This window comes from Amblyomma mixtum, chromosome 2 (assembly GCF_055824585.1).
Source record: "Amblyomma mixtum isolate Tamu chromosome 2, ASM5582458v1, whole genome shotgun sequence".
Lineage (NCBI taxonomy): Eukaryota > Metazoa > Arthropoda > Arachnida > Ixodida > Ixodidae > Amblyomma > Amblyomma mixtum.
In genome coordinates, this window is record NC_143013.1 from 279480638 (window position 1) to 279507985 (window position 27348).

At 44.0% G+C, this 27348-nt stretch overlaps 2 protein-coding genes and 1 long non-coding RNA gene across 4 annotated transcripts in view; 2 read left to right on the forward strand and 1 right to left on the reverse strand.

The window, feature by feature from the left end:
* The first annotated feature begins 230 nt into the window (after window positions 1-230).
* On the forward strand, window positions 231-27233 carry LOC149364132 (uncharacterized). Of its 2 annotated transcripts, XM_089574121.1 has the most exons (6): window positions 231-477; window positions 1621-1724; window positions 15783-15824; window positions 18900-18950; window positions 20554-20607; window positions 27026-27224. In XM_089574121.1, the coding sequence occupies exons 1-6, from the start codon at window positions 357-359 to the stop codon at window positions 27110-27112; spliced, it is 459 nt and encodes a 152-aa protein (XP_089430247.1). In that variant the 5' UTR covers window positions 231-356; the 3' UTR covers window positions 27113-27224. The 2 variants fall into 2 exon arrangements, with proteins under 2 accessions (XP_089430247.1, XP_089430248.1); XM_089574122.1 differs by lacking the exon at window positions 18900-18950 and having other exon boundaries at window positions 27026-27233.
* LOC149364133 (uncharacterized) lies at window positions 5745-9111 on the forward strand. The gene is made up of 4 exons (XR_016289148.1): window positions 5745-6568; window positions 6894-6962; window positions 7477-7541; window positions 9016-9111. It is a non-coding gene; the product is annotated as an uncharacterized LOC149364133 (long non-coding RNA).
* LOC149364134 (uncharacterized) overlaps window positions 23941-27348 on the reverse strand; it is a 36989-nt gene continuing 33581 nt past the window's right edge. Inside the window, exon 17 of the mRNA XM_089574119.1 lies at window positions 23941-27347. The gene's annotated coding sequence lies outside the window, so the exon portion shown is untranslated. The remainder of the gene's footprint in view (window position 27348) is intronic.

Genomic DNA, 27348 nt, shown 5'->3' on the forward strand with positions numbered 1-27348 from the left:
TAATTAAGGCTATGGTGGGAAACCGTTCGGTCTAGTCGCTCTAGCTGCTCCAACTGCCACGGCGCGTGTAGGCGAATGCTGCACGCGGATGAATGATGATCATCGCCGACGCCAGGAGGGTGAACTTCCTTGTTCTGCTTGGCCAGCTGCTAGAGTAGCGTGCGCACAGGACGCTGTTCAAGGGCGCCTCGGAGGCAAACACGCCAGGCGAGGATACACCTCACTGGAAATCAAGACCAGTAGGTTCGTCTCACAGCCGGCCGTGGACGACCCCCTGGCGGACGAGCGCTGCACTATCGTCGGGCATCACGACGCTGTTGAACTAAAGACGATCCCACGTTACGTCGACTTCTGTTATGGCAGGTGTTGGATTAGTGGAAGGTGTCCTGGTGAGGAACGTGCTCGCTGGCCCGTTGCTCCTGGTGTTCCTGTTGGCAGCGACCGGCGACGGCAACGAAGGCTGCGGGAACACGCCAGGTGATGACGTAATTTGTTATGACGTCATAGATTATAAATTATCGTTACATGTGGGAATAGGTACAACATGTTTATGTTCCTAACGTCACCGGTGCCTTGCAGGGTGCCACATCAAAGCTTTGTCGACGTCCAGTGACGCTATGTCGACGAAAGCATGGTAAAAATATGCAGAGCCACCGCTGTGCCCTTAGTGGTCCAGACAATATAAGGGCAACGAAGATGGAACTGCTAGTTTCCGAGCTCTTCGCACATATGCTGCAAAGCACGTTTGAAGATATTTGTCTGTCTTGAAGACACTGATGAAATGACAAGATATAATGGATTTAAATAAGAAACGTAGGAAATTTATCTCAGTTATAGTACTTCCGGTTCGGGAAGGCCTGGACTTTTATCGGACTTTTTCAGGCTCACCTGCGCATTGATGTCTGAATTCCATGTAAAATTCACCTGTCAACGCGCAATCGGTTGGGCACGTAAACACAATAGAGACGATTTTGTAGTAATCGTTTTTCTTACCTTTATAAACCATGCTTTTTGTGGGTCGAAGTGGCTGCAGTCTGGCCTCAAGCAAAGTGTGAGTTTTGTGGTCTTGTCTGCGTCATTTACTCAGCATGATTGCGTGCTTAATTACCACTTCGAAAGTTCGACGAGCGCTATTCGAAAATGACATTGAACCCCACTCTTTGCACTTCTTTCGCTCCATCGTAAATTCTGTTTCTTTGCTCGCACTTGGATTGTAGTGTCCAGGTTTAGTTTCTACTGAATAGTATCAAGCGTTTTTTAAATCCTGCCATTTGCGAAACTTCGAGTCAAAATCCGCCTAAAACTAACATGTAGCTAGTTTCGAGAGATAAGCAAATTATGGCGTCGCCTGTGAGCTTCGCAGCCCGTACTCGGCCACGCCTTGTGACTTCTCTTTCTTCATCACATTTGCGTTTTAAAATGCACTGGGCAGCTCACCTAAGTGCCTCAAGTTTCATGACAATCCGCTAACCACCAAATTTTGACCCGGTCAGAGCACCATATTTTGATAGACTGACCTTGGGGGAAGTTTAGGGAATAGGTATTATCAAATATTTCTCTGGTATGGTGCGCACACGCCCCGATGGAAGCACACAGCAGTTTTGCTCGCCTCTTCCACAGATGACAGCCAGATGATGTCGGTGCTGAAGCAAGCGGCTGACATGCTCATGCCATGCATAGAGGACCTCTACCACACGCCCATCCACGGAAGCATCCTCGAGGAAGTGAGTGGCCGCACGCTGAACAACCTTTGATGGGAACTGTTCAAGATGTAACAATCTGAACTTTCTGCTCTTTATTGATAACGCTCAGTCAAAACCATGTATACATAATTTAAAACTCCTCTCACCCCATACGTAGGCAACTGCACACCAAACAGCTACAAATAATAGTTTTCCAGGGAAGTAACACTGCACTTTTCAAATAAGTATCAAAGGACCCTAAGACGAACACAACTTAAGACTGCAGTGAAGCTCCGCCCACATTCAGCCGCCGTGCACAGAATTCCTCCGCGAAGAAAAAGTAGACCGCTGCTTAAACGTTTTTTGTTACCTAAACAAGAAGATTATCACAAGAAAAAAAGTGCCAGCTCTAGAATTTTGATACGTGGATTGTTTGATACAGTCAAACATTAAAAAGCCGATTTCGTTTACTGTTGTGATTAGCCAGCGGAGTAATACAGGACGCCGCGGACCGCAGGCCCAGTGTTACAAACTGCTGTTTTTTTAAGTTTTTATCATACTGAGCTAGCAGTTACGAAAATTGTTTTTATTTTGTTTTGGAACCGGTATTTACAAATTCAAAACATGTCGGCACGGCTAAGCTTTCAGTAATTTCTAAATCCCACTTGACGTTTTGTTATAACAACCTTTTTTAATTGGGCACCACGACACAGCATAATTCGCGTCACACCCAGCTTTGTAGGTGCCAAAGTCATCTGAGCTCTACCGCCGCGATAACAGCCGAAAACAATTTGAGGAAAAAAAAACGAATTAAAAAGAATTGACCCGTCAACAGCACCACTCTATTTCATAGTTTTCGTACTGCTATAATAAGTGACGCGATACCCGAGAGGCAAACAATCTTTGTTGAAAGCGGCAGAAACGTATGCACTCCAGGCAAGCAGTCTAAGCAATTCACTCCCGCATTCCCTCTCTCGCCTCTGCAAGTAAAGCGGCTGTTAAAAAGCGTAGCTATACGCTAGCTGCATAAAGCATTGCGTGATCGCACAAGTGCACTTGCTCAAGAGCGCACAAACAACGCAGTGACGCATGTTTTGAAACAAGGCGCGTTCTCCGTATGTTGTTGCCCCGCGAGACGCTGCGCAACATCCCATCCTGGAGGTCGAATTAAGCAAAATTAGGCCGGACGTGAGAAGGCGTTACCAGCGGCGGCGATGGAGACTCGCCTTGTCTGCGCAGTGGCCTTGACCGGCGACGACGCCATGTCTCTGCCACAGAGGAAATAATAAGAGAGCATCAGAAGAAGTGCGACCGTGCGGCAAGGCTGAGGGGTGGTTGTGACACTGTTGCGCATTTCTCGGGTGCGTCACGCGACTGCGGGCATACCAAGGACGCGCTGGCACGGCGTTGCCGTTGTGCTTTTAATCCCCTAACGGACATTTTTTTTTTCGAAAATGGCGCAAACTGGTCATTTAGTACATGTGCTGCCATCCATCGGCTTGCCGGAAAGAACACGACGAGCTGGACTCGACATGAGCCGGAAACGACAGTCGGCTTATGACGAGCCAGGCTCGTCCAAGTCCTCTAGGGAGTTAATTAAATTGTGTGCTGCGGAGACAATGTATGCTGCTTCAATGGTTGACTGCAGCATTTCACTTGAATCTGGTCTCTGCTCAGCTTAGAGTCAATGGCGTAAGCAGCACTGTGCCATGTTTTAATATGGTGCCGAACGCACAAGCTGGCAGTGTTCCACAGGCGTGGCTCCCTTCAAGAGCTGGCCTTCACGAAAGTGCACGACTGTTGCAGCCCTCACGTCCTTCGGGGCTACTGGAGTTTATTAATGCGAAGGCATTACTAGGCTATGCGGCGGTGTCGTGTCCGCAAAATGTGTCGGCAGCAGTTGTGGGCAACTCAGGTTGTAATCGAAAGAGGATGATGTGAGGATGCTGCGAAAAAAAAATCGAAATCGGATGAATAGTCAATTAATTAGAGCAAAAAATGTTCAAAAAGCGGGCGGGGCCAAAGCAATTGTATTGTATTCATTGTTCTTTATCCTAATTAACCCACTCCCCTCTGTAATGCCTATGGCCCTGAGGGTACAATAAATAAATAAATAAATAAAAAAAGTGGCACCAAATTTGAAAATGCCGGAAGTGTGGGCGCAGCCAACGCGCGGCGCCAAATTTGAATGTCCGGAATGAAAACTGCGATTAAACCAGGGCAAATGTGCAGTTAATCGATATCTAATCAGTAATTAATGATTATAGAAAGTGTCAAGAGTGAATTAAGGTGAATTAAAGTGCACTAATTGTGAATAAAGGTTATTTAATTATGAAATAAGGTGAATTAATGCGATTTAAATGTTTTCATTTTTTTTCGTTTTTATTGTGGTTTAACCTCCCAAAGCGACTCAGGCTATGAGGGAGGCCATAGTGAAGGGCTCTGGAAATTTCGACCACCTGGGGTTCTTTAATGTGCACTGACATCGCACAGTACACGAGCCTCTGGAATTTCGCCTCCATCGAAATTCGGCCGCCACGGCCGGGATCGAACCCGTGTCTTTAGGGTCAGCAGTCGAATCGCGATTTAAATGTGAATTAACGGTACATTAAGGTGAATTAAGGGTAATTAAGTGACTTAACCGTGAATTAATTGCGAATTATTTGTCAGTTAGGCAAATTGAAATGAATAATTTGTGAATGAAGTGGATAATTACGGAATCAATTAAAAACAAAAAGTAACTTTAAATGAGGAGGCGTCATTGCTTTCGCATTGCTCCAATGCGGGTTACCACAGTGATCTCGAATTTTTCATATGTTGCCTCTATCTATACATAGCTTGAACAGGTTTGAATCAGTTGGCAACCATGTGTTGTTGACTTTAGTATCAACAATAATGTACTAGCTTAAGCACACTATAGCATAGTAATCTAGTACACTATAGTACCAACCGCAACCTACTTGTTGAGATGCGAAACGAATGTCTGGTGAGCATTCATTGCCTGCCGTCACACACAAAGGTGAGTTGTCACCGCGAGCCTCGATGCGCCCCTGAGCAGTGTAACGAATAATCTACGCCCATGAACAGACCGCATCTCTCGGCGGACAGTGACTGGCGACGGAAGTACGCAGGCAGAGGAGGCCACCGAGTTATATCCACTGTCTACTTATGTACTATTCATCTATTATGTATCTATTCATTACGCTGCTGCCTTGTAATGGTCTCTTGGGCCTCGTAAAGCTTTTGGTAGCTTTTAGCCCAAGAGACCATCCAGTTGTTTTCTGGAAAATAAAGATGTATTGTATTGTATTGTATTGTATTGTATATTTCGAAAAATGAACTACTTACCGAATCCAATATGCAAACGCTACAGCGAGAGGCCCACTCAATTTCAAGGCAGCACATATGCATGCACTTTCATAATAATATTGTTGCGGGAGATTGCGGTAGCAGCAACCTTATTAGAAGATACTTAGCTTTTGGGAAAGAACATCTGTTAGCTGCATACTTCAGTTTGGTTGTCATCCTCCCTCAAATGTGTTTCTATACGTAAAACCAGTCCATGCCAGCTCTGCGAATTTGCGCTACTTGACAGTCACGGAAGTCAAGATGCCGGTCATTCAGGGACCTACCTTATGTACGAGCGTTTGTAAATCCAGCCTTTAATGGACGGATGCCTCTAATATGCAGCCTAGCATAGTGGCATTTAACGGTGGGCCTGCTTTGGTACTGAGCGCCTATAGTGACATATGTTTAATGTTCCCAAAATTCAGGTGTTGATTAAAATTATATGGAATTAATGAAAACTGCATAGGTAATTAAAACTAATAAGCTTTATATGGTGAACTTAAAGGGGCCCTGCGACGTAGACAAAACATGCGGTATTATTTGTATGCCGAGTAAGAGACACTGTGACTCCTAAACGCCCGAAGAGGTCGACGAAGTCGTAATATTTAATATTTTAATCTTCTCCAGAAATGCTCGTTTCGTGCTGATCGTGTCGCAACGCAGCGGCCATTTTCGGCAGCGGAAGAGAGGGTGGCGTCCCCAGTCAACCACGGATATCCGTGGTATATCCGAGTAAGGTCCGAATCTCCAGTGCCAGGCTGGGATGTCCATAGGGCATGCCTACGTATGTCCATATTCGGATATACGCATCGGAGATTCTGTGTATGTACGAGGGACGTTCGTTTTTGGATGGCTGGCGGACATCCGCCGGCGGATGTCCGAGGAGTATCCGTAAACATCCCTCTTGGGATGTGAGCTTACATGACATATATAATTTGTTTTCCCTCAGACGAACATTTTAAAACAAATTCTATTTTGCCAATGCCAAAATTCACACAATCACATTTCTACCACCAACTAGTTTAATATTCAGATTGATTAAGATCACTCAACTATGGTGTTGATGTTAAAGAACCAGAATTAAACGAATCGCTTGGCTTTCTGGCGCCAGTGCTCATAATTAACGCCCTTTTATCCTGCAGCACTCCTTCGAGGTAACCGAGGCATGTAGCCATGCATGCTGCCTTCCATGAAAACAAACCCTAATAAACTCCTATCAGGGGCCGCGGCAGAGCGGTAAGCCTAAAAGTCAACCCAATCCAATCTATCAGCCAAGCCAATATTTGTGGCGCGATGGTCTCGTTGGTTTTCGTCGCGTGGTGCTCCTTTCGACCTTTACTTTTGCTGCAATGTGCGGTTTGTTCGCTCTGTGGTTGCTTGGCTGTGCTGCAAATGTGTTGTGTCATCTACGCGCTCGAAAAGACGTTCGTTTGATTCTGAGGCTCTCGTGAAAAAGCTCCGGTGTCGCCTGACCCCTTGCCGAGACATGCTTTGTTGCTTTGGATGAAAGAAGCGGCCATGGTGTTAACACTTGCGAGGTAAGTAACTGTGCTTGAAAATTACTTTCAGGGTGTTGCTGTGGGATGACTAAACCGCATTAACGCAGTTGTACTCTGTTGCGCTACTTGTTTGCCACGGAGTGGAAGTTGCAAGCACTATGCATTAGCTGCCGCAAACGTGTTTCTCGTGTTTGTGAGAAAAAGTTGAGACGGTGTGTAGTTGCATGGTGTGAATCTTAAGGCAATTGCGCGTAGGTTCATAATTACGATAAAACAGAATGCACGAAAAGCATAGTGCCAGGACGGTGTTAGTTTTTCAGTGCTTCGCGACTTAGTTTTTCTTACTTTTCTGTTGCCTTTGCAGTGTGGATGTGGCCCGGCTACCGAGTGTATTGGTGCCTACATTAATTATGCCAAGCCGTGGAAAGCACAGGTAGGTTGAAAATGTCATATAAAAGTTGTGCATACTTCCACAGCTTATTAATTTATTTATTAGGCTTGCCAAATGGAAGTCTCCAACCATCCACTCACTACACAGTACTTTGCACTGTGCAGTAGCATTGTTTAGGAAAGCTTAACTGTTGTGTTAAATTTGCGAGCTTCAGTCACATTTTTCACTTACTTCCCAATCACTGAGTGCAATGAGCTCTTGCAGTGCTTTGGTATAACTTTGCCAAACATGTTATGCCCACAGGGCTCAATGCTGAGCCAGATAGCAGGACCATATATGACACCCCTAGAGCCACATGTTCCTGGATTGTGACCAGACCTCTCTTCCTTACTCCTGTGCAGCTGTGGATCATCAAATATGCTGTCAGTGCCCTGATGCGTGATTCATCAGTGAACCCTGTGGGCATTGTAGTTTCGACAGAGATTGTGTTTTGCTGCATCGTTGACAACGTGCAGTATAAGGTGCTCTCTCGTACTTTATTTTCTTGTCCATACAGTGTGGATGTGACTGACCTAAGCTAGCAGCTATATAGTACCTGCAGCTTACAGCAGCAACCTTCAGGTAAGTTTGAACTACAGTGCAAGTTTGACCCTGTCACATAATGGATACTTTCCTTCTGTTTGCTCTGTGCAGCGGAGGGTATCTAGCTATACTGCAGTGTACTTGTACAATAATGGATAAAAATTTGTGGGATGAGAGTTTTATGAAACATTTTCTCTGTGCTGTTAGCCAGAGCAATTTAATCAAAAGCCCAGAATCAGGAGGGGACATGGATACTCGATCTTATTGAACAAATTTCAGCTGACTGCCTGGCGAGGCAATTATCGAGTGGGGGCAAGATTTTCTTATAGCTGGTTTCTGGCAAGACGTAGCTACAGCTCGCTTTACAATTCTGGAATGACTGATAATTCACAGCGTAGACCAACAGGTCTCCCGATTGAAGGAGAGCGGTTACCCGTAGCAGTTACTTTGCTGTACTGCTGAAAGCTTACTAAGAGAAGTTACTGGGTCCCACAAAACTAAGAAAACGAGCTACGAGGGACGCCCTGCCGTGATGCCGTATGTTCACAATATCTCCCACAGAATAAGGAGGACAGCTAACAAGTACGGAGTCCAGGTGGTTTCTTCAGCTCCCAATAAGCTCGTTGGAATGTGTAAAAAGGTCAACGAGAATGAAGACCACAAAAAGAAACCTGGGTGCAACACCAAACACGAAAACACCTATGTAAAGTGTGACGAAAACGTCATTTACAGCATTCCCCTCAGCTGCCAACAAACTTACGCAGGGCAAACGGGAAGATGCCTTAACAAGAGGCTCCGGGAACACGAAAGATCAAGTGAACAACTTGCAAAGTCCGGGAATCTGGCACCTCATTTCGCACACTGTAAATGCATACCCTTGCTAAAAAACACCAAAGTAATAGGTAGGGCTAGAAACTGACGGGAACGAGAAATTATCGAAAATTTTGCAATGCACGTTGCTCCAGATAAGCAATGCGTCAGCTCCCCTTCAGTGATGTTAGGGGGAACAGAATTAACCTACCTCAAGAATAGTAATCTTCGGCTGTTGTAAGCTCCCATAGTTTTTACCTGTTTTTCCTTCATTCTTGTCAGCGCGTGTGTTCCTCCCTCTTCTGTGTATGATATGAAGTCAAATGTGTGTATTTAGTCATGTTTCTTCTGAGATTAAACAGTTGTCCTGTGTGTTTATCCCTTTTCCGTGTTTTTATAGCGCTCACCAATTCCTTCAAGCTTGCAATGTAAACGCATTTTTCATGAACTGGTACAAAGCTTTGCAGTCGGGCATTTGTTTTTGCAGTTTTTTTGGAAAAGCAAAATATTTTGTATTGCAAGAAATATTCTCACCTCTGTTGCTTACAACTTACTAGTTGTTCAAGATGTAAACATGCTTTCGGAGCGGCAGATGACTAATTTACTTGGCACGGTGGACTTACTGCATACAACTGAATGGTGTCTGTCAAATTCGCTCGCTTTAATGACATATTCTGAACTTAATGTTTACTGTTTTCTGCAGAAGACGTCCCCGGCTTGTCTACAAATTCATCATGGTCTGTACAGTATCCTTCCTGCTGCTGTGTATGGCCGGCTTGATGAATTCCTGATGAAGACTGAAGACAGCATTTATGTCATAATAAAATCATCCTGACTGATATGCTTTGCCATTTTGGTCGATTGCTTTACAGATTCATGCAGATTACATACAGCAAGGTGTATGTCCGATTTCAGACACTCTGCGGGCTTTTAATAAGCCCAGTGGCCCTGGGAGGTGCACTGATTGGTGGTTGTAGTTCTGGCTTGCCTCATAATGGTGAAGAATGCATTACCTGCAAATATCCTCAAAAGATCCGCCGGCGGATATCCGAGATGGATATCTGTCGGCAGTCTAAATAATTATATTTGTACCTCCGTCGGAGGTCCGTGCGAGAGCCGTTGGACGTCGGCGGATCTCCCACGGATATCCGTATATCCAGTAAAGGACATACCTTTGACGTCCAGTGAATGTACACTCCAGTGAATGTACAATCAACCAGTGAATGTACACTGGTTGATTGGGTCCAGATTGGGCGCTACCTTCCTGATTGGTTGGGCGTCCAATTCATATCATGTTCCTTTATACTCGAGAAATGGATCCAAAATATTGTATTTCTGTGTATTGCAAGCTTTTCGCATGCCACAAAAAGTGGAAAGAAGCCGTGAAAGTGGAAGAAAACTAACGCTAGGGGCGACACTTTGCATTCCGCTTCAGACGCAATCGTGGGGGCGAGCGCAGTTCAAACCATAGCAAGGAGGCAGTGAAAATAAAAAGAAGTCGACACGCCTTGCCCAAAAATCTGAAGAGAAAGGCCGGATACAAGACGGGAGGCGAGGTTACTTTTTTTTTCTGAAGGGGGGGGTCAGAGAGCCTTTCATTCCTACCAGCAAAGAAACATCAGGGAGCTTCCTTTGTTGAGTTCATCACCCCTGCCCTGTCTACAGCGCGTACACGGGGGGACGACGCCGTCAAAATGCTCGATTGTGGGCTGGCTTCCGCTGCGTGTGTGCCAGGCGCGGTCCTCATTGGTAGCGCCCAATCTCAGTACTGGGCGAGTGAAATGGGCAAGTAAAACGCGTTCTCGTCGGATCTTTTAATTTTTAATTTTCAAAGTGAAATAACTTTCGTTTGCATGCTTCGATTTAAGTACACTATAGCACGCGTCTCTGGAACGCGTGATGAATCTATTCAATGTATTATTCGGCACTGAGGAAAGCATCGCAGTGCCCCTTTAAGAAGCTAGCATTAACCATAGCCTCCTTTATACTCTCTGTGCCTGTCAACGCGCCGCGCAAACTATAGAGCGGCGCCGTCGGGTAAAGTTGCGCGGCGCTGCCGCTCCCGTGTCTGAGGGCGCCACTGACGTACGTGTTGAGGCGCACTGGTGCGAATGCCGGCGCGAGCATGGTACGCTGTTATTCCCTCGCGGGATAACTGCTACTAAGCATGAATCGTACATATTCGTTATATTTACTTGTGAGGCCGACATCCTCTATGGATAACAAGTGATCACGTTAGTTGTTAGCCAGTAACACCAACGCTATGTTACTGCAATTTCAAGATATGTAGGCATGGCTCGAAAAACTGCATGACTGCTCCGCTAGCGTCAGTGGTAATAGAACAGTTGCAATGCTAGTCTACGCTTCGCTAAAACAAAATTTAAGAAGAAAGGCACCACCATTTATTTACGCATTTCACAACAGCAGTTGTGCTACAAGAGTAACTACTTTTACAGTTCATGACTTATCGTGAAAGTGGCTTCTGCCGAAACAGCGGCTTATACAAATCATTCTTGTCTGTTATCGAAGAGGCGTAGTTCACCAGCAGTGGTCTGATGAATCTAGTTGCCACAAGTAGAGAAAAATGTTCACGGTGACTGCTGTCACTGACAGGGCACTTCAGCAACCTTGATTTACAGATGGCTGCAACAGCTGAATCGGTCAGGTTTTTCAATGGATTTTGAAGTCGTTGGTTTTCTTTTAAGCTTGTCTCCACAAACAGCCGCAGCCTAAGACAGAGTAATTTGTCAGATGGGTAAAACAGCCCACCACGGTCCTGTTCTTGGTTGAACTTCTCGAATGGGTATAGTAGATGGCTTGGTTGTGAGTAAACAGCACTGCTCACATTCCATATGTTCACTTATCACACGAGCGATGTAGCCACCTACATAGAACGTGGTCGACAGCTGCGATGTAGGTAGAGAAGCAGGGACACGCTGCACGTCTAAGCGTCCCAAGACTTCCAAAGCAGCCTCTGGAAGCTCATCGCGCCTCCCAAGTGCACATAGCCCTGCAGTCCTAAGTCCAGTGCTGTGGTGACTCTCATGATATAGTACGCTGCTGTGTTCAGATGTCGCGGCAATTCCCGTCTTCAAGACTTTTTCTAGTCCTGAGTACCGGCCGCACGTCAAGTTGGTCGTTGCATCCCAGTGACCGCCTCAGGGTTCCAAACAGCGCTTCAATTGGGTCACTGCTCAATTTCCGCGTTAGTACAAAACAGAACTTCTCCTCAGCTACCAGATAGCGAATGCAGCAAGCAGTCGAGTAAGTTGTGAGCAGAAGGGCCTGGTACGTTTCGGCTGTGAAAAAGGCACGAGGATAAGTTGCATCTTTCTTTAGTTGGTCGATATAGACGCTTTACAGCGCCGTATCATGGGGGCTGCCATCTTTGATCACGTGATCACGCCGCCATTACTCGCCTCCTGACCGCTCGGCGCGCGCCTCGTCGCGACGGCTGCTGCGTCTGACGGTTCGGTTCCGACAGGCAGCGTTTCGGCTGATACGGTTTTAGAGGAGAGGAAAGACGACACTATGGTTTGGCCAAAGCTTGGAAGGACATGTCAGAACCCTAATTTGATCACTTCAGGCTTGAAAACGCGATAGGGCTTCATGTCGCGTAGAGCCGCTGAGCTCGCCGCCTCTTCGAGCCAACGGACAGATCGCCTGAATGCTTGTCTTTGCATGCGCTGAAAACTCTGCTTAATGTTTTTTTTTTATTGTGATTATATAAAACGGCAATGTTGAATGTTCCTGCGGCCTTACAGGTCGTTGTCCTATTGTGTACCTGTATGCAGACACTGCTGTAAAACGCTCACATGCACATCGTATGCATTTGTTTACAACCTGTTAACGGTGCTTAGGAAACCTGAAATATTTCCTACTGGTTGGTTAAACATAGAAAAGCGACAAAAATAAATAGACACACAAAGGTTGACTATCATGGTAGCTGTACCATGCATCAAGCAGCAGTCACAAGCTGGCGTGCAATCATTTCGAAGGATTCCGCGATATAATTTTATAGCGCGTGCATGGCAACGCGTTCATGCTAGGCGAATTTCACAATAACGTCAGCCTCACATAAAAAAATTTGGTACGCTCGACGCTCGATATGCGGACATGGAAATGCCCGTGGTCTGTTTGGATGTAATTAATCAGCTTCTCTCTGAGCATGCGAAGCCACTTTTAGTGACTGTCGCGCATGGACCGCGAGAAAGTGACAACCGCCAAGCACAGCAGCCGTAAACCAAATGCTGTAATCCGAATACGGTCCACGGAAACCGCGCTACTTGGAGCGAAATTGAACAGAAGCACCAAGACGGCGTGTAATACACGGACTGACGGTAAGCGTTGTCGGCTCGCACGGCAGTGCGGTGCACAATGAACAGCAGCAGCATGTAGGAGCGCAAGTCGACTTTTTTTTTTCGTTCCTAATTCGGCTTCGGGCGCTCCTTTTACTAATGACCACACACCATCACTTACGATCAATGGGGACTCAGGACAATGCACAACAACTGAAAGCACGCCGTCATGGTTTCGGTGGCGGAACAGCTTCTTCATGCGGCTGTGTTGTGCACTTACCCGCACAGATTTTCCAAGATAGAAACCTTTTTTTATTAGCTATCTAGCGCTGGCGAACGTGTTTGTTGCGTTCGCCAGTTCGGAAAGGGTGCGTGTCGAATGGGCGCGAACATTGGCTTTACCTACTTGTCCAGTTCGGTTCCGTGAAGCTTGCAAACGGCCACATCCCGCATCTTTAACTCTCTGTCGCAATTCCTGCAATCCACAACACAGCGCGTGTTTCCTCTACCTTTTAACATCGTAGAAAGAACACATTCGACAACCACCCGCGAAATTTCCACTGCTGCGTTGAAACGTACACGCCGGCGACTTACGAGGCCAGTAATGGCGCCGTGTTCCGAGCGCACGTGTGGCGCCATCTGGTCTCAAACGGAAGAACTGCGCGCTGTAAACGGTCTATAGAGCGGAAGTGTAACTTCCAGCCATTGCAGCCTAGAATCATTTTTTGTCGTCAAAGTGCCCGGCGTCAGTGAAATTTTGCTCGATATGTTGGCACTTGCTGCTGATGCCGTGCAGTAGTTGTTGGTTCCGCATAGGCAAATGATGTATGGCAGCTCTGTCCTGCGTGCTCTTTCAAAAACTCCTGAGCAGATGATAACGTCTGGAGAAAAAACTTGGACAGCTCGTTAGACGTTCATTTTTTCAATATTGTTCGGAAAAACATGTTTTCTGGTTAGACTCCTCCCAGGTTTTACAATCCTATCTTTTTTTACATCTCGTAGAGTTTCTTCAAGTGAGATGACGAAACCTCTCCTTTCTTTCCAAGGTCGCGTGCAAGGAACTGAGAGCGGATGTTTTTCAAGACGTGGCAATAATCAAAGCTTTAAAAAAGCACTCTAGTACTGCAAACACTGCAAAACAGCCCACATAACAACGACAGATCAACAGCACGTGGCTATCCGCGGGCTGCTGTCAGCACAGCGCACCCGGCACTCGCCTCGCGAGGTTGCCCTAGAGTTCCTGTATATGCTGACAGCAGCCCGCGGATAGCCACGTGCTGTTGATCTGTCGTTGTTATGTGGGCTGTTTTGCAGTGTTTGCAGTACTAGAGTGCTTTTTTAAAGCTTTGATTATTGCCACGTCTTGAAAAACATCCGCTCTCAGTTCCTTGCACGCGACCTTGGAAAGAAAGGAGAGGTTTCGTCATCTCACTTGAAGAAACTCTACGAGATGTAAAAAAAGATAGGATTGTAAAACCTGGGAGGAGTCTAACCAGAAAACATGTTTTTCCGAACAATATTGAAAAAATGAACGTCTAACGAGCTGTCCAAGTTTTTTCTCCAGACGTTATCATCTGCTCAGGAGTTTTTGAAAGAGCACGCAGGACAGAGCTGCCATACATCATTTGCCTATGCGGAACCAACAACTACTGCACGGCATCAGCAGCAAGTGCCAACATATCGAGCAAAATTTCACTGACGCCGGGCACTTTGACGACAAAAAATGATTCTAGGCTGCAATGGCTGGAAGTTACACTTCCGCTCTATATCGACCAACTAAAGAAAGATGCAACTTATCCTCGTACCTTTTTCACAGCCGAAACGTACCAGGCCCTTCTGCTCACAACTTACTCGACTGCTTGCTGCATTCGCTATCTGGTAGCTGAGGAGAAGTTCTGTTTTGTACTAACGCGGAAATTGAGCAGTGACCCAATTGAAGCGCTGTTTGGAACCCTGAGGCGGTCACTGGGATGCAACGACCAACTTGACGTGCGGCCGGTACTCAGGACTAGAAAAAGTCTTGAAGACGGGAATTGCCGCGACATCTGAACACAGCAGCGTACTATATCATGAGAGTCACCACAGCACTGGACTTAGGACTGCAGGGCTATGTGCACTTGGGAGGCGCGATGAGCTTCCAGAGGCTGCTTTGGAAGTCTTGGGACGCTTAGACGTGCAGCGTGTCCCTGCTTCTCTACCTACATCGCAGCTGTCGACCACGTTCTATGTAGGTGGCTACATCGCTCGTGTGATAAGTGAACATATGGAATGTGAGCAGTGCTGTTTACTCACAACCAAGCCATCTACTATACCCATTCGAGAAGTTCAACCAAGAACAGGACCGTGGTGGGCTGTTTTACCCATCTGACAAATTACTCTGTCTTAGGCTGCGGCTGTTTGTGGAGACAAGCTTAAAAGAAAACCAACGACTTCAAAATCCATTGAAAAACCTGACCGATTCAGCTGTTGCAGCCATCTGTAAATCAAGGTTGCTGAAGTGCCCTGTCAGTGACAGCAGTCACCGTGAACATTTTTCTCTACTTGTGGCAACTAGATTCATCAGACCACTGCTGGTGAACTACGCCTCTTCGATAACAGACAAGAATGATTTGTATAAGCCGCTGTTTCGGCAGAAGCCACTTTCACGATAAGTCATGAACTGTAAAAGTAGTTACTCTTGTAGCACAACTGCTGTTGTGAAATGCGTAAATAAATGGTGGTGCCTTTCTTCTTAAATTTTGTTTTAGCGAAGCGTAGACTAGCATTGTAACTGTTCTATTACCACTGACGCTAGCGGAGCAGTCATGCAGTTTTTCGAGCCATGCCTACATATCTTGAAATTGCAGTAACATAGCGTGCAGTGGTAGCATATACAGTAACTCTAGGTTGCCCCAACGTGACTCGCCATCTCTCGGCAGCCAGCGGCGTAACTTCTCAAGGGAGGAGGAGCGGCGACGACGGCCGCGGAGCGCGGAGTTGCCAGGCACAGAAAGTATAAAGGAGGCTATGCATTAACTTGTCAAAGGTATCTTGCGGCGCTTTAATTGACTGTTGTTTCCTTGTTTTCTGTCGCAAGCACAGTCGCTCTTTTATGCTGCGGCCCCACTATACTAGGTTGGTTCACCCGCATTATGACAATGGATCCTTCTCAATTCTTCCTTGCAATCGTCAGGCTGTTCAAACGGTGTGCAGAAACTACGACAGATGCAAAGAGGTGAGTGTGATTTGCTGTAATTTGTGGATACTTTTAGTGCAATAACATATATATGTCGCTGTCATGAGAAAAAAATTCAGGTTTACCATAACGAAATTCCGTGATTGGTCGAGAGGGTCGTGACGTCATCAGCACAGCCAGGTGTGAAAATCTGAGGACTAGAATGTTCGAGCACCTTCACTGGATTATCATATGGTAATATACTAATCCACCGCTAAAACTAACTAATTCACCTCAATCCACACATTAATATCCCTAATTCACATTAGTCCAAACGAACTCACCTTAATCCACCCACTAATTCACATTAATCCACATGAATAAATTTTATGGGTGGGCCTACTTTTTGAAGTCCTCTGGAATTTTTTTTGGAGGGGGGGGGGGGGAGGGGGGTTGGACCAACTTTCAAATGCCACCGCATTTTCTTTAAGAATATGGTTAAGACCACTCAGTTCTTTATTGAACCTTCTAGCTTCAGACTGCCATTAATTAAATCTGGAGGAGCGGTCATGACAGAACGAATTTGTAAATAATTTCACAGGTACAAAGTATTCAATTCGTGAACCAACTAGTAAACTGTTAAACGAATTAACATTTAACAGACATGCCACTCGTCGAAACATAGAAGCTTTTGCTTCCAAGCAACTGACTCGTAGAACTTTAATGTACGCCGTCAAGCTGATATCCACTCTGTCGATTTTCCTTCTTAATTGTGTCCCTTGTATCATTATGATCAATGCGGGAAATGCGCTATGCTCTTTCTTTTTCATTCGCGGTTATCCTACAGAATACTGTCTGGTTTTGAAAATCAATTATTTTTTTTTGAAAAACAATTATTTTTTTCAAATATTTTGTTCTTCCAATTAAAATGTCCGCAAGTCCGTTTTTATTCAGCATCATATGTCCCAGATTAAAAACGTGTCTCTCTCTCTCTCTCTCACACACACACACACACACACACACACACACATGCACACACGCGCACGCACGCACGTACATACGTAAGTTGCGAGGGAAGTACTTGACTGCTTAAAAGAGTATATCGCAAAGTATATGCTTCATTGAAGGAAACATCTATTTGACTCAACGTTTTGATTGGAAGACCAATCTTTTTCAAGAGAGGAAAAAGATCAGTTTCCTGATCGAAATATCGAGTCAAATAAATGTTTCCTTTAACGAAGTGTTTAACACAGACAAAAATGACATTGTTCTACGAAAATGACATTGTTGCCCCCAGAGTTCCTGTAACAAGAAGATGCCAGCTGTAGTAAGCATTTAATGTCATATAGTGTAATGGCGCTGTTCATAGCACCCAAGAAAAAAAAATCCATGAAGCATCATGAGATTTAAACATATGCAATACAGCATCTTTTAAATCGTAAACCCAATTGCTTGGTAGACTTTGAGTCAGACGCCAACATGTTTTACACTTGCTTGGTAGACTTTGAGTCAAACGCCAACACGTTTTACACTTGCTTGTGAAGCAATTGCCCGGACTGTTATGCAATTCTTGTTTCTCAAGTGGTTTTCATAGCGCATCCTTTTTGTTTAATTTGTGTAATATGAAGCCCTTGCAGTTTTCTTTGTGTATATGGGCAGTATTCACTGGTCTAAGCTTTATTTCAGTGTTTTTTTTTTGTTATTGGGATAGTGTTAGGAGGGCCATGAAGGCAAAACTGTCTGACGGCGTCTGCATCTGTGAAGCCTCCATGGCAACCATCCCCCACTCCTGCAACTCTTCCCCTCCTCTTCTCCACTTGTAGGGTGGAGTAGGGAGAAGCCGGACGTGGAATGACTCAGTGAAAATGAAAATGACTATGGAAATTACTCACAGGCCTTCTCGCATCGCTCGCGGAAGAGCTACCTGGGCCTCACAAGCCCCACCGGTGGCTGTGTTTGAAACAGCCACCTGCCACGGCAGTGCGGTGGTTAATCGCATAACCGCTGCACCAGTGTGCCGGTATTGATACGAGGACTCGCCGCGACCTAACAATGTGATGCATGTTGTGCAGTCGGAATGAGAGTTGCAATAGATTTGGAAGTGATAGACAATGAACTCCGAACCGGATTAGAATCAGAACTGGAATAGATTGGCTCGTGAGAGAAGCATGCTATCATATTTCCTCTGCATCAATCTAATTGATCGCCCCTATATTTTCTCACTTTACACCGTCGAGTAAAGACCCATCAAGCTGAAAAGGTCTACAGCGTTACTACGGTTTATTGATAGCTTCTTTACTAATCACAAAACCAGACCCGAAGTTTTATGTGAGCTCAGAACCGGCCCTATACAAAAGATTCCTCAGTCGATTAGAGGCCAACAAGCTACCATCTTGCCTGGTGCCCAGTGGCCACATCTTTGCATGCGGCAATAAACTGCTGTGCCACGAATGCCATAAAGAAAACATGCAACTATTTTATAAAGCTTGTACACAAAGGAGTTCACTTATGTACAGCCCCGTCAAAAGTATACAGCCCAAGGGGTTTGCTTCTAAACTGCTTAGAGGGGCTGCCTAGCACATCTAGCAGTCCAAAGCTTGGGAGGATTGAGGATGCAATGTCATTCCTCTTTCAAGAGGTTACGGTCACTGAGGATACATAATGAGGCACATAGGAGGCCCCACAAGCAAACCCTTTGAGCCGTATACCTTTTACAGGGAGTGCACATATAGCACTTATCACAGAGAGAAAAAACTGCTTGTTTAGATAAAGGTTCTATGGTCTTATAATGATTTTGCGTGCATCTCCCACACGGTGTAAGAATTGTTACATCGTGGTCTCACACAATGGCATCCATTTTCACAGAAAGCTCGCTCATTGCGATATGTGTGGGTGAAGAATAAAAAAATCTAAGTAAAAGAAAATGCCCTTGTCCTCCAAAGGCCTCTTGGAGTGTAACGCAGTAGGTTCATGACCAGTGCAAAGTATGATAAAACATTGGTTTCACATAAAGGAATAGGAAAATGAATGCCAAAGTTCGAAAGCCAGTCGGAAAGCAGTTAGGAGCAAATAAATGTGCAGAAATCAAGACAACAACTCCCAATAAACGCGCCGAGCTCTTTATTCTGCTTTCAGATGGGCGACGTTTGGACTAACTGCTTGGTGGAAACGGTCGAGGAGTATTATGTGAGCGGAACCATTTTCAGTCTCAACTTGTTATGACTCTGCCCAGTGCAGTGCAGTGCAGAGGCGACTGTGAAAAAAAAGCGCTCATCTTTCAAAGATTAGGGCAACTTGCTTGAGGCCAAAATATGAAAAGTCTGATGACCAACGTTGACAACATATTGCTGTATACTGCCTGCTGCATGTGGAGCAGGAAAACTATGCAGTGTGTTTCACCTAAGACTTTACACAATTTTTAAATATAGGTTTCTTGAGTTAGAAGAGCATTTTTTACGGCATAGCATTCTCAGCAGTATAGTACATCTGAATACAGCTAAGATGTGCTAACTGGCAGGCTTGTTAGCTAATACTGAACATTTAAGTTTTTAACTATTCTTGTTAGGCTCCTTGATTAGTGAGAGGCGTGTAGCCCACCATAAGTAATATCCGTGTCAGGTTTTACAAGTTCGAAAACGCAGTTACCCTCGCCGTTGTGGCCCAACAAATTTTGGCTACTTCGATGAGTTACGTGCACTGGCAAGGTTGCTTTGCCTGTAAGCTTCTTGAAAGCGCATTTAGTTTGGTAAGACTTAGCCAAATTTTGTTGGGGCTACAGTGCCAAGGGTAACCTGGTTTTCTAAATTACAAGAACTGATATGGATATTACTTACGCTGGGCTACGTGACTCTCATTAAGGAGCCTAACAGTGATAGTTAAAAGTTGACTATTAAATATTAGTTAACCAGTGTGCGAGTTAGCACATCTTAACTGCATTCTGATCTACTGCACCGCCGACAATGCTATGCCGAAAAAAGTACTTGCTGAAACGAAAATCACCTGCCCCCGATAATTTCGGCACATTAACAAAAGTGTGTAAGAACGGAACAGCTTCTTCGAAAAACTCTTTAAAACATGTCGCATGTGCATCGTGGTCAGTTCATGATGAATCGAAACGCCCGTGCACACATCCCCGTCTTGGAAAAATGATGTCAAGGCATTATTAAAGGCAAACAAAGCTTGTCTTTAATGAAAAGTGGACATGGCAATGCTGAAAACGATGCAGCCCATTATGGCAGCGTGATAAGGGCATTGAGGTATTTTGAGCGGATAAGCTTATCAATTACTGTTCTAGAAGAGTCCTTTGCCAAGACACAAGTAAGCGAACAGGTGAATATTTTGAGCCCGTGTACCGAGTTTGTTTATCTGTGAAAGCTGTACTAAAATCATAGTAGTATAGTTAGGTAAGCGACAGCAAGTATAGCCTGCTGCAAAGGGTGCATAATTTGTTAAGCACCACCAAAACAAGGGTTCGAAACTTAGGTAACTGACTTGTTCCGCAATTATGCGATGCGTTAGGACGTTTTTCAGTTGAAAAAATTAAAAACAAACAAGTTTTTGCCATTAATTTTACCAAACAGCTCATACTTAAACATCTTTATTTATAGAACGTCTGTTATTTGATGCACAGTCAGTATGTATTCAGCTTCCCTAGTCGCGGCAAAGCGCTTGTCACAAACTTGCCTTTACAGGTTACGGTTTAAACGAATGATTAAACAACATGAGCAACAATTTGCATCAACGACTTGGCACTGTATAACCCCCCATTCCCTCTACTTTTTTCTTGCAGAGGTCTGTGAAAGATTTCCCTCACGACCCAGGTATGCTGGCTCAGAAGACAGCGGTAAGTGTGGAGAAAATTTATTTGTTTACAAACGGCATCTACAGATTTGCGCTCTGCTAGGGGAGCGTTATCAGCGTAAAGTGTCTCAATAATTTAAAAGTAGACATCTTCTCATCCTGTGCTGCAGCTCATGATCTCTCCTTTCAGATTTCAAGAGTCTGCTCTTTTATTTTTTCATTGAATTCATCCAGTTCTTACCCTCTGTGTTTTTGACCTGCCACTTAAAGCTCTTTATTTCTCACTCCTGGTGCATGTAGCACCATCTAGTGGCAGCCACTGACGTTACCGACAAGATTACATGCGCTGGACACTGGTGAAACTACAAAACAGCACGTGCTTTGCAAGTTTTGGAGAGACGTTTGATTTGCAAATTTTGATTGCTCGCAACAAGCTTCTGGCATTAATTTGATGAGTTAAGACCGCAAAGTGTCGCGCCTGTGACTGTGATTGAGAACTATTCATGTGCTGGCAGCACAGTGCAGACAGGCGAATTTTTTGTTTCAAGTATTGCTACAATAATTAAATTATGCGGAAAACTGCTCCGGTACAGGCTGAATCACTTGAAAGGGTCACTTTATGAACTTGCAGTCAACGGTTGCTCCTGGAATATTAATGAGAAGCATATACTTTAATGCCTTTTGCTGATCAGTTTTCATTGAGAAGCATGGTCTCTGATTGCCTTTATATATGATACAGAAAAAAAAAATTCTTATAGGAGAACTTCGGGGGTTTATTGAACGTTTTGAATAAATGAACATATTACGTCCTTCACAGTTCATCTTCTCTGGCGCACACACAAAAAAGTTTTTTGAAATGCAAGTATTTTAAAACAGCGAAAGTCGGGAAACCGAAACTAGATTTCGACCAATATACAACATCAAGACAGACCAACCTATGATGTGATGGATATTGTCATAAAACCTATCGTGTGTGCATTGGTTGCCTAACTGGCGACTGTGACAGCTTGCATAAATTATTTGCCTGAATATGTGACCAATAACAAGCTGCAAATTTTGTCCTGCAAAAGCAGAGTCAATATCGATCAGTGCCCATGCAAACTCTCTCGTTACATACGCAAGGCTGCCCGTAGAAGTCGTCCCAATTGAGGCCACAAAATGGGAAATCTAAACCTTCCTTTGTACTCCAACAAAATGCCGCCCAGCTACGGATTGGCAGACAATTAAGATCAGAACGCTGTGGAGAACATACCGTGAAAGCTTCAATAAAACTCGCGGAGGTAGAAAAAATATCGGGGTTAACCTTTAAGCACTTAATTTAAGTGTTCCCTTGCGCACTGCTCATATCTGTAAATGAGATGGAGAGTAACATGATGATTGCTCCTCCCTCCCATTCGCCAAGGCACATTTCTGGGCAGCTGTTGTGGGATGCAGAAGAAGGTGTAGAGGGTAGATATGGCCTTGTGTACATAGACTATTTAGCTATTCTTACTGACAAAATAAAAGACAATGGACTGGCACAAAAATTTCTTGCCTAAGAACAGACGGTGCACTGAAGCTACGGTGCAGCACAGTCGAACCTGGATACGCATTAAACCCGTCTATTTATTGGCTCTATCAAATGCGCAGATTATCCTAAAAAATTATCTGTGAAAATCCTAAGTAAAAGCGTAAGAAACTCACGCACAATATCAAACTCCAATATCGGCGGTCATTTGATATATTGAACTGCGCTCCGTTCCCTTGCAAGAGGCGCTTTTCCTCATAGCGCTCTTCGATCACTTTTCGCTCGTGGAGATAGGCGAGCTGCGTGGCCTTCGGTACCTGCTGGGACCGTTAGTGCAGTGAAAACATTTGACGAGGTTAACATGGGTAGTGCTTGAGATCGGCCTTCAATCTTTTAAACTCATTTCCCATGCCATGTCACTTTCACGTGGGGAAGCCAACCTAACTAAAGCCTAGCGGCGACCGCCGCCCTAGATCCTTGCTTGCTTGACTGCCGAGAATGTTGCGGAAACCAACTGAACTCGAAATTTTATAAAGAGTGATTATTTCATTTACAGTGCACTGGCACCAGAATTAGACATCTTATGATAGGCATGGCTAGTTACTAAGAACCGTCCGGTGGCACGTCCCTGCAAGAAGAGAGTCCCTAGAGTGGGTGCAATGCATTTTTGCTTCCATGTTACAGATAAGCTTCTCTACTGCCAATTTTTACATTCCAAATTATGGATATACCACGTTATTTCGCGATCTCCTTCGAGTTCGATATATTCGGGTTGGATTGATATACCTCAAAATGCAGCAAAAATGTAAAAGCATCTTCTTAAAAATTGTGTGTGTGCGCTTACAAGCCTATAAGCAGCTTTGCAGGCAACAGGAAAACAAGTAACTGGAAATTTATTGGGTGCACATGTGTTAAATACAGGTGCAGGAGTAACATATAAGCAAGCTACAAGTTTGATCACAGTATGTTGAATACTAAACTCTGTAATGCAGCCATTGCTGAGCAGCACAGACAGACAGCATAGATACAAAAATGTGACTAAATGTGCCACACTCTCATGAAGTCATTGAAAGCAACAATGCTTGAACAGTGAACCATCGACGAAAGTGCTAGTGGTACTTAAGAAGAAATAAAAACTCAGAGAAAGAAGCTACCCTGCGTTACGCGCCCTGCTATCACATTGTGCAAGTGAGCGTTTCAATCTAAGACAAAGCGCTCTGTAGAGCACTAGCAGTATACAACGGTATGCAAGCTAGGCCAGATGTGAGAGTTATGTTGTCATCCCATCAATAAAGAAACACATTTAAGGGGGTACACTGGTCTTGAAAAGAAAATTTTATTAATTTAGTCATAGTTATGAAATTTTCAGGGCACATGTATTTTTGTACGCTGATTCTAGATATGTCATTTAATTCCATGTAAAACAATTCCTTGAGCACTTATGCACTTTTTATGCTAGTATTTTGCAGAGTGTATTGAAGAAAATTTGCCGCAGGAAACTCGCTCAAATGTATGCCATTGGGTTCTCTTGACACCAAGGAATACAATAAGGGTAAAATTATCATCCTGGCTCTCATAGAACTGGAGTAATAGGGTACTGAAGCTGCCACTTCAGAAACAGGAATACACACTTTCCTTCTCATTTCTGAAGCGACAACTTCAAAACTCTAAAACTTAAGTTCTATGATAGGCAGGAAGACAATTTCACCCTTATTGTATTCCTTGGTGTCAAGAGAACCCAATGGCATACATTTCAGCGAGTTTCCCGCAGCAAATTTTCTTCAAAACTCTCTGCAAAATAATAGCATAAAGAGTGCATAAGTACTCAAGTAATTGTTTTACATGAAATTAAATGACATATTTAGAATCAGCACACAAAAATACATATTCCCTGAAGATTTCGTAACTGTGACTTCATTAATAATTTTTTTTTTTTAAGACCCGTGTCCCCCCTTAAGGCCAGTTCAGAAATACAAAGACAACAAAATTGTGAGGAAATCTATCCACTGATTCCAACTGCTCTAAATCACTTTTCTTTCCTTGCGCTGCCAAGCACGATTTCGAATGCAAGGCCTATTACTCAGTTTACCAAGACAGTTTGTGCTCTCACTGAGCTTATTTGATAGTTGAAACTTTTCTTCCCGGTCACTTCGTATAGGCAACATGAGCTAGCTTTGCTATTGCATGTTTTACGAGAATGTCCACTAGCTTGATGTTACATGACCACCTGCTCTGGAAATTAAGAAGACCAGTATACTTTGCTTAGATCAGGTCACTACTGCCAGCCTGCTTACGTTCAACAGTAGTGTCCGTGAATTTCCAGCTACAATAACAATACTATGCTTACATTAAGGGTAAACTTGTAGCTTCCATCCTATAACAACTTGGTGTTCTGATAGCCAGGCACTTGATGACTGGCATCCTGAAATTTGTTGGGGTTCTGAAAGTGCATGTATAGGAAATCTCTTACACAACAGATCAAACTAGCCAAAAGTAGACAGTTTTTGCTGGCTTTTGCTTGGAAAATGTTCCTAAGGATTGCTCTAGATAAAGAGCTACATTACAGAGTAGCAATACTTTCAAGCAACCTGACACCCAAGGTAAAAGCTAGACGAGGACTAAATATGATGGAAGCATTTTCACACAGGCTTTTCTAGAAAAATAACATTTTTAGAAAATGACAGGTGCTTCATTAGAAAACTGAATGAAGCATGCATTCATCATGCACAGCATGTCCAACAGACTCACTATACGTTCAACATATTCATGCTCTCCACTTAATTATTACTATATGCAAAACACATTAAAATTTTCTTTTTTGATCAAAATGTGCATGAAGAGACTTTTCTCCTGTTGTGCATGCTTGCAGTAAACAAACAAACATGTAAAAAGCAATGAGTGCAATAAAATGTAACAATTCACAATTACTTTATGTTCTAACGACAACACAACACAAAAAGAAAGTTGTCATGACCAGCTCATTTTTTGTGAGCATGGAACCTGCTTTTTTTTAGCTGGTTGCAGCAAGAAATACAAAGCTATTTTCGTAAGACAAAGTTCAGTGAAACTAACAAATGAACATCCACTAAGTGATGAAGCTAGTATACGCACCTGCCAAGGCATTAAGAACAAAAAGCACACACAAGGACGCCAGCGCCACTGTCCATGCTCATTTTTTTTTCCTCCACAGCATTCCCCATTCATACGTAGTGCACACACAACCTTTCAGCAAGGATACCGTACAATGCGTACAATGACTAGCCTAACTAATGTCCTTTCTAAGTGATCACAAAAGCTGCTCTGTCCTCCTGACCAAGTGTGAACAGTTCAAATAGTCCCCAACAGGACTGCTTCAGCATTAATGCAGCACAAAACTAGAAGGCTAGGGAACCTAGAATCATGCCATAAGGATGAAGTAGAATTAAGCCACTGTAACAGTTAAAACATAAATGAAATCGAAATGCATGGAAGAAGAAGAAAAAAAACCGGCTAACTACAGCAGTTGTTGTACGGATTCAGTAGCTGATTGAGTGGCTACTACAGCAAAGACAGAAGAGCTTACTCAAACCCCTTCTAAAGCATGCTCAACATATACTCTAAAATGAGCCAAGTGCTCAAACATCAGCGCTCTTTATAAAGTGCTAGAGGCTATGATCTATTTGCATGGCCCAGCACAGAACGTGCAGCTTAGAAAAATATTACGTTATGATCTGAAAAAGAAAAAAAAAATGAAACAACATAAAACCAGAGAATGAAACCAGGCCAGGTAATGCTAGTCAGCAAAGAAAGAACAAAACAAGGCAATCAACAATATGTTACACGGTCCGCAGTCAAGTTTGTCCCCTATTCTAATGGAGAAGGCTCAAAACAACCGAAGCCGAATTAATAGCACAGACTATGCCTAATAAGCGAAGAGTGTACAGTTGTGGACAACGGCTGGGTTTTCTGCATGCATGATGTTTAGGTAAACAGGGCTGCACTTTCAAAAAGCAATGAACGAAAACTTAAGCTGGGAAAAAAAAAAGTGTGGAGAAATTCTACTACTCCTCAAGACAACAGGAAAAAAGCGTGAAAGCAAAGCCACGCCCCCCTAACTGACACAAAACAAAACAACTCACACATCACCAGGAATTCACGCTACATTTATAATTCTTAAAACAGCACAAGACCTGGTAACATGGTGTCCCCCTTGAGTGGTAGACACTGTGAAAAAGCCACTAAATCAAATTGCAACCCAAACTACTTTCACCACTGTAGTCACCTTTATGTACCTGAACAACAAAATGTATAACAAAATCAGTAAAGCACATGTACTACACATTTATAAACACCCTGACAAAGAAGGAATGGTGTAGTTCACCTATCACACCAAATTTTATGGTACAGGAAATTTCTGACACACAAGCACTGATAAGCATTCCCTATAGTATAAAATTTTTTGTTCTTGCTGAAGTCAGCATCCCTCTGCTTTGCACGGCCATTTAGGTGCAATAGTCACAACATACTGCACTAAATAAGCTCACTACAGGAAAACTGGATGGCCAAGCAATTACGGCAATGTAGGATTAACTTACATTATTAGCTTCTAAAAAGCTCAAGGAAAAAATACAAACATAACCACCATAGACCCCAACAACCTGTGAAACAGAATTACTGGCTGTGCTATAAAACACTACGCCAGAAGTTGGGGAAGTTGCAAAGTATACATGACTAATAACAGCACATGAAATGAGGACACAAGAATGAAAGGATGAAATCACAGCGCCTCATCATCACGTTGGTTATTAGTCAAGCACGCTCTACAAAAGACCTGGTCTGAGCATGTTCAGACATAACTAATAAAAACAAAGGAGGCACACTAGCTTTCCTCCAACATGAGGATACCTTCTGCAAGCCCGTGGTGGCTGAAGCAACATGTCCAGTAGATGAATCTGCTTTTCTTTGTGCTCTGCAGGGTTGCATGATGAAGTCGAAGACGCTGCCGCGAGAGAAGCAGCGCCTTTTTGCCGCCTTCCACTGGCTTCTGCTACTGCTTAAGTAGCTGCCTCCTCGTCTCTGCTACATCCTCGCGTTCTTTGGTTTGTGCTGAATAAAAACTTTCGTTCTCTCTACACGCATACCCAAGCATGAACTTTGAAGGTCGCAGCTTCTCACACACAGTTCCCATAGGATGAAGCTGCAAAGAGTCCGCTTGCAAGTCTCTCTCCAATCTTCGTGAGCTGCCACAAGTTTTTGTTGTTCTCTTGCTTTCTTTTTCGTTGCTTGCAGTTTTGTTCC

Excerpts from the sequence above, each read along its gene's own strand:
- LOC149364132 (XM_089574121.1), top strand. The coding sequence starts at position 357 with ATGGCAGGTGTTGGATTAGTGGAAGGTGTCCTGGTGAGGAACGTGCTC. Across the intron at positions 1,725-15,782 it reads ACGGAAGCATCCTCGAGGAA|GCTGTTCAAACGGTGTGCAG; the intron begins GTGAGTGGCCGC and ends TGCAATCGTCAG. Across the intron at positions 15,825-18,899 it reads ACTACGACAGATGCAAAGAG|ATGGGCGACGTTTGGACTAA; the intron begins GTGAGTGTGATT and ends TTCTGCTTTCAG.